Here is a 12,604-nt window from a genome sequence, read left to right as displayed (position 1 = left end):
TTATCTAAGTTTCTCGTTATAACGAAGAGCACCACACAGATTATAGACCTTAGGCAGACAAATTCCCGTCTTCGAGATGAAAACTTTCCTAACCCTCCTACTTAATAGACTCCTTTCATCTTTTTGGTGGTAAGGGGACCATATAAACATTACATCATATTCAAAGAAAAGGCAATCCCAGCCGGTTGTATGTACCGGATTGACCCGATGGAGTCTTTCATCGGCAGGGGACGCCGCCTCAGTGCATAACACACTGCTACAACAAATAAAAGGGTTTATTGGCAAAAGTTGAGCGATAAGAACCACATCCACTGGGGAATTAGATATGATTCAAAATATCCAACCAATAAATATGCAGCTTTAAATATGAGACAGTATTTGAGGCAATGGGATAGCAATAAATACTAGTGCCAGGTATACAATATTTTTTAATTAAATGAAATCATTCAATTAAATAATCCTTACAAAAGGACTTGAAGAAATTTCTTTATAAAAAATTCGAAATTGTAGTACCAATACTCTAAGATATACTTTCCCCTTACCTTAACTTTGTCTTCTTATAATTATTGCGATCATATATTTCCAAGTTTTCTTGATTTTGCATTCTGTCTTGAATTAACACTGTCTTGAATTATCACTGTCTTGAATTATTTGTTTGATTTTTTTTATTACACCTTTAACAATTTCTTAACAAAAACCCTTAGTCTTTTTGATTTGTAACGCCTGAAGCTTCTTGCTTGCTCTCAGGGCTTCCCTCGCTCTCGCCCTTGGCATAAACATCTAAGACATTAACAAAGTTCTTTTGATGTGCCTCTAGATTTTGTACCAGCGTACTAGCGGCCATATTAAGTGTATGCACCAATTCAGCTTGAGCCGATTGCAAACCAGGCAGCTGGGCATATTCCATGAATTCACTTCGACTTAGTAGTGTATCATCAACAATGCCGGCCATTAGAATCATTTGTGGTATTTTACGAGTTATTTTCAATAGCTGGGAAACCTTGGCTTCTGGTGAGAATACTATGCAAGGTTGTGATTCAAATAAGGGTAGTATAGCCTCAAAACGAGTACCTTCAACAGCTTTCTTCACAATCTTTTGGCCATACATTTTTAATTGCATATTTTGCTTGTGCAACATGACGCGGGCTTCAAAGAAATCATCCGACTTGATGGAATTTAAGTGGAAAATTGCCACCATTTTGGAATTTAGCAACCAATTGTGAACCTCACGCGCTATGATATCGTTGTAGGGATTTTCTTGTATCTGTCGGGTTCTCTTTTCAAAACATGTTGTTGTTTTTGGAGGCTCTGGGTAACGAGGGGCTGTTACCGCCAGCATTTTTGCTCTCTCATAGTGGGGTTGTCGTGGCCGCTGTATGTTGATTTTACCACGATAACGCTGGAACTGTAGCAGTGGTGAAGTGCATTTAAGCTGTTGGACAAGTTCTGTAATGATTGATGGAAAGGAAGCACATTTGTTTGGTTACACAATAGAGATTTCAATATTTCTCACAAATATTTTGAACATTTTGTATTATTATTACCAAACTTAAGTAATAGAGACATAAGGCAGGCTGTACGTGGATTAGTTAAATATTTTACTTTTTGTAAATTTAGAAGTTTTAATTAATAATCGCTAGATTTATATTTTTCGTTTAAAGTGCAATTTTCTTCACTGTTCGTCTTAAAATTCATCAGCTGTACTGCGATAATCTTCATATTCGTGATTACTACCTTAATTGAAGCATCTGGCTTTAATGGCTGTCAAATTTTGGTTACCCCATCAATTGCTGGCATAATTAAAACAATCGTTAACAATTTTTTTCAAAAATTAACTAAAATAAATTGTTGCGCAATAGAAAAGTTATAAGAACATATAACCCTAGGTTCACTAATGATTTAGAGATTTGTAAGAAGTAGAGAGAATTTATTTGTTTTTGACAGGCATAATGGCAAAATCATATAAGTAGAAGACGCGGTTAATAATTACCAATCAAAAGCCGCTTCAATAAGTGGTTTTAACTAAAACTTACATCGAACAGCATCGATATGAGAGAAATCTCTATACTCTTCCCAAATTTTCAAATCTATCAATGTTAAGCCCGGATGGGCGATATTTGATTAAAAAAATTAATGAATGAATTAAATGTAACGATGGTGGGTAAAATACCCAAGAAACAATTGAAGTATCCTTATGTGCTAAAATTATAACAACTCTTAGAAAAGAAAACATTAAGAGGAACAGGTTTTTAACGCAGTTACAGGACTTGAATCGGAAATGAATCTGCTGGGAGGAGTCATGTTGAGTAGTTATTGGGTAACCGCCGTCTTACCAACTCGCGTTAGATATCGAAGTCTTTTTGGTAGAATGCGTTAGATATCGAAATCTTTTTGATGGGACTTGAAGAAGTTTGAAAAGGCAATGAGGGGGGTCCGAATAGGGCGAACCCAGCTACGTGCAAACTGAAACGTATACAAGGAATAATACAACAAATACAAGAGTTAAGTATTGATAGGAGGATTGATTTCCTTAATACTAGTGACTCATATAAGCTTCTGGGCAGTTGTAAAGTCATTAAGAACAAAGTCTTCGCGATACTAAGCGACGAAGCCGATTCAGGAACGACTACCCGATCAAACACTATATACGTAGATAATGGTGCCACCGAAGTTTCTGGCATCGGCCCATACAAGGTTCACAAATGATAGGAGATGCAAAGTAGGAAGAGAGAGAAGTCCCGGCACGGGATCGCTGTGAGCACCACACAGGCTGGAAATTTGAGGTCTGATCTGTGTGGTTTTCATCGCTGTCACGAGAAGTTTAGCTCCGAGCTACCGGGCGCGTCAACAGGTTACGGATAGTGGAATGCTCCATACAGAGTAGCTGCAACGGCAATAGCGGAGAGTCTCAGGGAGAGGCCGGGAGGCACCAGCTCTTGTATAAATACTGAGTGCCTATGATGCTCGATATGGCAAGGCGAATTATTGGCGCCTTTAAATAACCAATTGCCAACCTGTTCCCGCGGCGATCGGTTTTTTGGACCCAAAGAGTTTGCTCACTTACAGGAGCTTGACGATGATAGTAACCTTCACATGAAAATGTAGCTACAACAACAACATAGGGAAGACTATAAGACCCTACTTGAGCACGTGCCATCAAGGAGTTGAGTATAATAAGGTGGGTGACAAGCTAGCCTTAAATGGATAGCTGATTGGCGCCGATCATGCATGCAGTGAATCCTCACCTGTTCTAGATCTTGGTTGAAAGCTATCTTCGTTAACCGTTTGAAAGATGCGTGGACTGCAGGTTGGCCAAGGACTTGTGGTCGAGAGTTTCGGGAACCAGATCTTCATTTATGCCTGGGCTGAGGAAGCATGACCTTAGAGTGCTGATAGGAGTCTATACACGACATTGCAACGTCAGGTCAATGACGTCGTGTTGGACACAAAGGAAGTGCACTTCTCCAGGGTCTGAGGTGAGGATGAGAATTTGGTTAAGTAGAAACTTGAAGAGGCAGACGTGGCGAAACTTTTGCCTACGAGAGCTTTCTTCTCCACCGATTCCCTTCGTTTTGTGTTTGGTCATTGGTATTGCCGTTCCTTCTTATCTTTTTCTACTGTTTTGTATTATACTGTGGTTGATATCTATCTGCCTCCTGGTCTTATTTCTCTCGCTCTCTCTTCTAGGGCGAATACAATGAAACTGAGGTTGTTGTTGTGATTGTAGCAGTTTGTTGTGTTCTATCTTTCGTCTGCTTGATTCTGTTGAGTGTCAAGACCCAGGAACAATGCGTGGGTCTGGCTGGGCAGTTAAACAGGTAAATTGTATCGTGCGGTCCCTGGTTACAATCGGGATATACGCCTTGCATAAATGTTGTCTAGACCTGCTTGATTTGCCGCTTGATCTAAATGTTCTCTCTTGTAGCGCTGAACCTCACGCTCTAGATCATGTAGATCTACCTTAAGGCTTTTGGGCGGTTGATATCTATCCACAAGATGATGATTTGGATAGTCTCTGCGATAACAGCCCAAAAGGTATTGCTTAGACAACATGTAGTAGAGGTGGTCCACATGGGAACTGAGGAGACAGCCCGTCGCAGTTCGGAGGGCGGTATTCTGACAGATCTGAATATTATTCCACTGCGTGCCACAAAGTTGACGAGACCACGCTGGCGCTGCATAACTTACCACAGACCGGCCAATTGCCTTGTACGTGGTCAACAAGGTTTCTTTGTCTGCACCCCAAGTGTGGCCAGCAAGTGACTTGAGCCCCTTGTTTCTACTTTTGACTTTATCGCAAATTGCTGTGACATGTGGGGAGAATGTGTCGGAGCTGTCAAATGTGACGCCAAGTATTTTGGGACACTTGATGGTCGGAATCATTTCTCCATCGACCATCACAGTAAGCTTAGTATTCACCTCACGCGTATTTGTAGTCAACAATGTGGCTGAAGATTTGGTGTCAGATATCTTCAGATTTCTTGCAGCGAAATATGAGGCAAGTTCGTTGAGGTAGACGTTCAACCTATCGCAGATGTCAACAATGGGTGGGAGGCCATGATCGTACAATCGTCCGCATAAGATACGGAGGGGATGGAATGGAGGATAGGCACAGTTTACACAGTGCCGGAGATATCACCCCACCTTGGGGAACACCCTGTTTTACTCTACGGTGCTTCGACTTCTTATCCCTAATGATGAAACTAAGGTCTCTGTCATATGTTGAATTGTCACGAAGAAGACTATTAGTAAGAGCCTACAGCAGTCGATACTTTTATACCATGCGTCATTGAATATGAGTACACTAATTGTGTCATTTTGTCTGCAAATATATTCTTGATCGGCATGACAAATCCGCCAGCCTATTGAAAGGACGAGATCTTCCGAATAAAGAAAGAATACCCTTCTAACTTTACATATCAATATTTTTTTTTATTTAAAAAGTAGTTTCTTAGACTTTTTCTACAACTGTACATTAGCAATACATATTTAACTGACGGAAGAAGTAATGAAATACAACAAGGATAATCAACGAACTGGTAACGGGTATCCCAGCAGACTTTATCCAACCCCAAACACTGCAAATAAAAAATTGTTGATGGTTATAAAACACATATGTAGTATGCACATTGCAGAACATCAGATTGACTTACCTAAAATCATCTGGATAGAATTGGAATGGCTCAGTGGGTATTTCGCCACAATTTGATATAATAACCGGATGTATGGGATGGTCATCTCTGTCAGTTTTCACCTGAAATGTTAACAAAATGGGTATGTAAAAATGATATGTCAAATGAAGTGTTTCGCTAATAATTTAGATTTATGTTGGGGATTGCAAATAAGCCTGATCAGTTTAGGTATAGATATGGCTCCTACAGGTTAGCTGACACGAAGTGTTACCAATTCAAATGACCAAATTTTTTATTGGAGGCCACTGTAGCGCAGAGGTTAACATGCCTGCCCATGACGCCGAGCGCCTGGTTACGAATTCTGGTGAGAACATCAGAAAAATTTTCAGTGGTGGTTATCCCCTCCTAATGCTAGCGACATTAGTGAGGTACTGTACCATTTGGTATGGCAGCCATGTAAAACTTCTCTCCAAAGAGGTAGCCCTGTGGCACGCCGTTCGGACTAGACTATGAAAAGTCGACAAAAACATGTGGAAGTGATATACATTTCAGAACCCATTCAGTTTTGATCGACATGACCATCTATTGCCTTAACTATTCCCCTGAGTCGGTCAAAAAACGAGTTGCAAGCTAGCTCCACCAATGTATTCTGCCGGTATTTTGGCCCATTAACGTACGTAGGAAGTGATTCCAATGCCCATCACCAGATATGGGAAAGTCAACGAAAGGGGTGAGCTGCTTATTGAATATATTATAAGTTGTAATCTGGCGATTTGTAATAAAGGAAATAATCCGACCTTTATTACCAGGAACAGGCAGGAGGTACTAGATATTACCTTCGTATCGGAAGATATAAGTGGAAGAATATGCGACTGGGAAGTGTTGGATGACCACAGCTTCCCTGATCATCGTTATATTATTTTCAGCCTTGGAGAAACTACTGAAGTAGTGGTACCTCGGCTAAACAAAAGAAATTCGGATTGGGATAAATTTCGGCACAAATTCTGCACGTCTATCCCTTCTAGACTAGAAATGAAAGTGGAAACTACGGAGGATATAGAGATAGTGGTGAAGCGAATCACGAAGGCCCTGAATGACTCTGTTGTGTCAGCATGGCCTAGTGCCAAGCCAAGGGGCAAACAGCGACCGCCATGGTGGACCCCAGAGCTGGTTGGTCTAAGGAAGGACTGCAGAAAACTCTTCCACAGGGCAAAAGCCACAAGAGTACCACACGATTGGGACATCTATAAGGCTGAGCTAAGAAAATATAAGGGCGAGCTTAGAAAGGCTCAGAACAAATTCTGGGTAGAATTCTGCAGCTCCGTGGAGGATGCATCTGAGGCCTCTATGCTAAGGAAGATTCTATCCTCGAGACCTACTACGGTGGAATATATTCAGAAGTCAGAGAATGTATGAACAATGTCTAGTGAGGAAACACTAGAACTACTCGTTTATACACATTTCCCGGGAAATTCTCCAACGGACAACGTGGCGCCAGAAGAGGTTGTCACTGGTATGCATTCGTCGGAGGCCATTAGGGAAATTGTGTCTGAGCCGAAAATTCTTTGGGCTATAAGAAGTTTCGACTCCTTTAAGTCGCCAGGCCCTAATGATGTATCACCGGTTGAATTACAAGCTGTGTCTGATAGACTGGTTCCCTGGCTTAGGGAGATATACTCGGCTTGAATCAGAATGTCATATATACCTGTGGGATGGAGAAACACGAAGGTCATTTTCATTCCGAAAGCAAGAAAACCCTACCACACGACGGTGAATGTCCTATTAGTCTATCATCCTTTATGCTGAAGAGTCTTGAGAGGTTGATAGAAACATATCTTAGGGCAAGGATCCCTGGCAGCAGCTTGCATATAGTAAAGGCAAAGGAATATACTGTCAAGGAATATACGCTGGTGTGGGGTGTTTTGCTGGACAGGAAATTGAACTTTAATTGGAAAGGGCAAGAAAGTCCACCCTTGCCATATACACCTGCAAGAGAGCCATTGGCAAAAGTTGGGGATTTAGACCGCGTGTCATGCATTGGGTATGTACTGCACTTGTCAGACCTATAATGCTATATGGTGTTGTGGTCAGGTGGATGGCGCTTCAAAGATCCACCTACTGCTCAATACTTAACCGGATCCAAAGGATGGCTTGTTTCTGCATCACAGCCGCACTGAGGACGACACCATCTGATGCACTGAATTTAATGCTATATCTTATGCATCTGGACATTGTGGCAACCCAAAATGCAACGACCACTGCTGTGAGGTTAAGGGAGCTTTCTCAGTGGTCATGTGGCGGCCACGGACACTGTGTTATCCTTGATACAATATCGGATGTTGCAGGAAATGTGGATTACACTCTACCTGAGCCACTTTTTGATAAAAATTACTGTACCATTATTCCTGATAGAACCGAACTACGATATTCCTGGTAACAGAAGTTACATAGACTTCTATACGGATAGTTCCAGGTGGGCTTTGGTGTGTACTCTAAAGATCTAGAACTGATCATATCGAAGAAGTTACCCGACCACTGCGGTGTGTATCAAGCGGAGATCCTTGCAATTAAGGAAGTGGTGGAATGACTAAGATATAATGTCATAACGACGATTGGCATAATTGTCTTCTCAGACACCAGGCAGGGAATTGTAAAGCGGACGAGCTTGCGTTCCCAGGGATACTGGAATCTGTGGATATGCCTCTAGCGACATGTAAGCTAAGTTTTCAGTACCAGGTCCGAAGGGCAACGAATGATAGTCATTCTGACCGTTTCGCTGTTCCACAGTGTTGCATGCGCATTCGTCGCCCACTCCCTTAACTCCGACTGCGTCGACCCAAAAGGATTCGGGTTAACCAACTTTATTGACTGCAGTCCTCTGGCCTTCACCGCCAAGTCATCTGCCCTTTCATTCTCTCTTACTCCGTTAAGCCCCGGCATCCAAACGATGCGGATTGTGCCATCCCCAGAGAAGGCGTTAATCTTCTTCTTACACTGCAAGACTATTCGTGACCTTTCCGTTCTGGTTGTTATTGCGCTTAGGGCAATTTTACTGTCCGTAAAGATGTTCATCCTCGACGTTCTTGCGTTAGCACCACACCACCTCACGCATTCCGTGATCACCGAATCTCTGCCTGTATGACCATATTATGGTCAGGCAGTCTAAAACAGATCTCAGTCCCTGGGTTCTCAATGTAGACCCCCTGCCCACTCTGTCCTCCCCCAGCTTTGATCCATCCGTGTAACATGATCTTCCAGATTGCAATACTAGGGTTCCGTCAATCCAAGACTGTGCCTCTGGCAGCAGTCGTCCTCAAGGTTCATCTCAGGTATCCGATCGGAATCCTCTTCCCTTCCTTCCAGGTTTCGTGTTGTCGCCTCGATTATACCGCGATGGTATGCTCTACTCCCATCCTCAATCCCTTCTCCCATCGCCTTAAGTCTCATAACCGCAGTGGCTGCCTCACACTTAATCTGAATGTCAATGGGTCGAATATCTAGAATAGTCTCCAGTGCCCTAGTAGGCGTGGTCCTCATCGCTCCGTCTATGCCAAGACAACATGTTCTCTAAACCTGTTGTATATTGCACTTTTTCTCCATAGCAGTCCACCAAACTACTGAAGCCTAAGTAAGTATTGATCTAATCACGCTCCAGTAAGGCCAGTGGACAATCCCTATTTCGAGTCTACAGCCCGTATATATACTGCTCAACATCTGTAAGCTTTCTCAGTACGCCCCTGAATGTGACAAATCCAATTCAGTTTCTTGTCCAAGATCACACCTAAGTAGTTGACCTTGTCAGATATCGAAACCGTTTCGTAGAGGAAACGTGGTGCGTTAAATTTACCCACCTTCGTCTTCCTCGTGAAGAGGCATATTTCAATCTTCTCTGGGTTAATATTGAGACCTCTATGTCTAGCCAAGTCATATGCCATATGCAAGACCCTTTTGGCCGTTTGCATAGCTGGTTCGGATCCTCACCCTTTAGAAGTATTATAACATCGTCTGCGTAGCAGACGTGTTCAAATCCCTCCTCAGTCAGCATCCATAATAGGTCATTTATGGTGACAAACCATAGGAGTGGCGATAAAATGCCGCCCTGTGGCTTGCTTTGTGCCACTTTCCCCCTTATATTTATGCCATTTATGACCGGGTCCACCCGTTAATGGTCTAAGAATTGGATCAGTGTGTCGGTCCGCAGTAAAAGTCCCCGACTTAACTATCAAGCAGTTTTCTGACACGAGAGAACATACCTTCATGTGGAGCAGAAATCAAGATTCCTTAGTCCCCCGGAGAGAAAGTCCAAAAAGGAGTCAAAAAGTGACGAATAGAACTTTACTCCTGTCGCAACTGGATATCGAAATATCGATAGTAACCTTACTATTACACGAGGTGCCCAACTTTCCCTAGCATGGATCAGCACCAAGACCCACTTGGGTCCATAGTTCAAAAGTTCTTTTTTTGGTCTTTAAAATTAGATTCACCCAACCGCTGGGGGAAGGAAATAAAGCCTTAGCCCCTTTCAAAAGTTCTAGAATTATTTCCAAGATTTTTTGATTTGGCAACACTGCGATGTGATGGACTTAATTTATTAAATCAATAATGATATGACGCTTAAGTCAAGTTTGGGTATAAATTAGGAGTCTAAGAAAAACATTTATAGTGCATTGGCAATTTAGAATTTATCACGCTGCAGCCTCATACTTACATCATTTATGGCATTAACAACGTCCATGCCCTCTAAGACCTTGCCAAAGACAGTATGTTGGCCATCTAACCATCTGGCAGCAACTGTTGTAACATAAAACTGGCATCCATTTGTATTCGGACCACGATTTGCCATACCCAAATAGCCAGGTCTTATGTGTTCAATATCCAATGCTTCATCTTCGAAGTACTCCCCATAAATACTTGTAGAGCCTGTTCCATCACCGTTAACTATATCACCACCTTGTATGATGAAACGATCAACAACCCTATGAAATTCTGAACCCACATATGTGGTGCCATTTATGCCTCTCGAGCAAATGTGACGAAAATTAGCCGTTGCCTTTGGAGCCCTTTCACCGAACAGCCCGAATATGATGCGTCCCATGGGTTGCTTTTTATGCTTTACATCCATATAGACTTTCGAAGTTACCACGAAACTTAAAGCCATTGCGGACGTTTGAAATGTGGCTAAAACTAGGAAAACGTTAACGAAATTCATGCTTAATGGATGTTAATTATTCAAGTTTACTTTTTACACTGAATAGGAAAATGTCTGCAATGGTGGTTTAGGGGCATTTTTTTCTTTTTTCGGTTTTTAAGTGAGACATGTGAAACCTTAGAAATTTCTTTGGTGCTACATTGAAAATCGTATTTTCATCGATTTTCTAGAATTTTTTTGTTTCCGAAATGCGCTCCGCATTCATACATGACCCGCACATAGTTGGATTGCGTCATAGTGTCACCTTTCTTTTCCTCCCCATTTCCTTTGCGGATGAGTACACCATACTGGGGTACCAAAAATATGGAGGTGATTTGTGGTTTTTTTGCCACAATAAAAAACTAATCAGACATACCAAACAGAACGGTGCTTTAACATGAATGCATAAAATTCCCCCTTGGGTTTACCCAATCGCCATATGGTATATTAAGGACTCCCAATATGTTAAAAATCTTATATATAAAACTCAATTTGTGTTTGTTTGTTTGTTCCGTACAGACTCAAAAACGGCTGAACCGATTACCTTGAATTTTTCAGCGATTGTGTAGGTTGGTGTGGAAGGAAACGTAGGCTATATAATTTTTTGATATCGGGAGGGGGCGGACCCTCCCCTTACCCCAAAAGTACTACCCAAAAATTAAAGTGAACCGATCGGCACAATATGGGATTCAAATGAAAAGTATTCAAGAGTAGAATACGAATTTCATAATAAAAGTAGGGTCCAAGTACCTGGGGGCCGCCCCAGCCCCAAAACCCATTAAAATAGGTTTATTTGACGATCATGACAATATGGGACTCAAATGAAAGGTATTCGGGAGTAGATTAAGAATATGGTCAGGCTTTATAATTTATTGATAACGGAAGGGGGCGAATCCTCCACCGTTACCCCAAAAACACCACCCAAAATCAAAAGTGGACCGATAAGGACAATATGGGTATCAAATGAAAAGGTTGCGAGAGTAGATAACTAGTCTGGCATACAAATTCATTTCGAAGTATAGGGGGTTACCCCACTTCCACAAAAACGACCAAAATGTGCACATTAGCCAATCACGGATATATTTGTTTGTTTGTTCAACATAGACTGAAAAACGACAGATCCAATTTTCTCGAAATTTTCGCATATTGTGTAAGATGATGGTCAGGAAGGAAACATAGACTATAAAATTTTTCGGTATCGGAAGGGGGACGGACCTTCCCGCTTATGCCATAAACACAACCCAAAATCAAGTGGACCGATCGGGACTATAGGCATTAAATGAGAGGTATTGAAGAGTAGAATAGATTATGGTATCCAAATTTGAGACTAAGTAGCCATCGGGCCGCCCCAACCCCTAAACTCCCTCAAACAGACATATTGGACATTCATTTCAATATGGGGCTCAAATGAAAGCTATTCGCGAGTAGATTTCAAATCTGGCATTCAAAATCAGATCGAAGTATAGGGGGTCATGCCACCCCTCAAAAACGCCATTAGACCCATTATCCATTAGACAATATGATACTTGGCTGAACCGATTTTCTTAAAATTTTCATTTGTCTGGAAGGAAACATTGGCTATATAATTTTTTGATATCAGAAGGGGTGGACCCTCTCCTTTACCGCATAAACACCACCCATATCCGAAAGTGGCCCGATGGGCACAACAAGGATATCAAATGAAAGGTTTTGGAGACCAGAATACGAATATAATATTAAAATTTGGGTTCAAATACCCAGTGGGGGGTTGGGGGGAGGGGCCCCAACCCCAAAACTCCTCTAAACAGATATATTCGAAGTTCATGTCAATATGGGACTCAAATGAAAAGTATTAGGCAGTAGGTTACAAATATGGCATAAAACATTAGGTCCAAGTAATGGGAGGACGCCCACCCCCAAATTATATTAGCCGACCATGGTTGTATGGGACTCAAATGGAGGCCACCATAGCGTAGATGTTATCAAATATGGCATAAAACATTAGGTCCAAGTAATGGGAGGTCGCCCACCCCCAAATGGGCATGTTAGCCGACCATGGTTATATGGGACTCAAATGGAGGCCACCGCAGCGCAGGGTTAGCGTGTCCGCCTATAACGCTGAACGCCTGGGTTCGAATCCTGCCGAGACCATCAGAAAAATATTTTCAACGGTGTTTTTCCCCTCCTAATGCTGGCAACATTTGTGAGGTACTATGCCATGTAAAACTTCTCTCCAAAGAGGTGTCGAACTGCGGCACGCCGTTCGGACTCGGCTATAAAAGGGAGGTCCCTTATCATTGAGCTT

General features: G+C 42.0%; 2 protein-coding genes across 2 annotated transcripts; both read right to left on the bottom strand.

Moving 5' to 3' along the window:
- Positions 1–647: 647 nt before the first annotated feature.
- On the bottom strand, positions 648–1,717 carry LOC106086965 (large ribosomal subunit protein uL10m). The gene is made up of 2 exons (XM_013251809.2): positions 1,545–1,717; positions 648–1,446 (listed from the first exon to the last, which is right to left on the bottom strand). The coding sequence occupies exons 1-2, from the start codon at positions 1,564–1,566 to the stop codon at positions 701–703; spliced, it is 768 nt and encodes a 255-aa protein (XP_013107263.2). The 5' UTR covers positions 1,567–1,717; the 3' UTR covers positions 648–700.
- Positions 1,718–4,904: 3,187 nt separating this feature from the next.
- LOC106086960 (peptidyl-prolyl cis-trans isomerase, rhodopsin-specific isozyme) lies at positions 4,905–10,392 on the bottom strand. Its single transcript, XM_013251799.2, has 3 exons — positions 9,841–10,392; positions 5,154–5,254; positions 4,905–5,078 (listed from the first exon to the last, which is right to left on the bottom strand). The coding sequence occupies exons 1-3, from the start codon at positions 10,339–10,341 to the stop codon at positions 4,976–4,978; spliced, it is 705 nt and encodes a 234-aa protein (XP_013107253.2). The 5' UTR covers positions 10,342–10,392; the 3' UTR covers positions 4,905–4,975.
- Between the last annotated feature and the right edge of the window lie 2,212 nt (positions 10,393–12,604).

Source organism: Stomoxys calcitrans, chromosome 3 (genome assembly GCF_963082655.1).
Source record: "Stomoxys calcitrans chromosome 3, idStoCalc2.1, whole genome shotgun sequence".
Classification (NCBI taxonomy): Eukaryota; Metazoa; Arthropoda; class Insecta; order Diptera; family Muscidae; genus Stomoxys; species Stomoxys calcitrans.
This window is presented reverse-complemented; position numbering and strand designations above follow the sequence as displayed.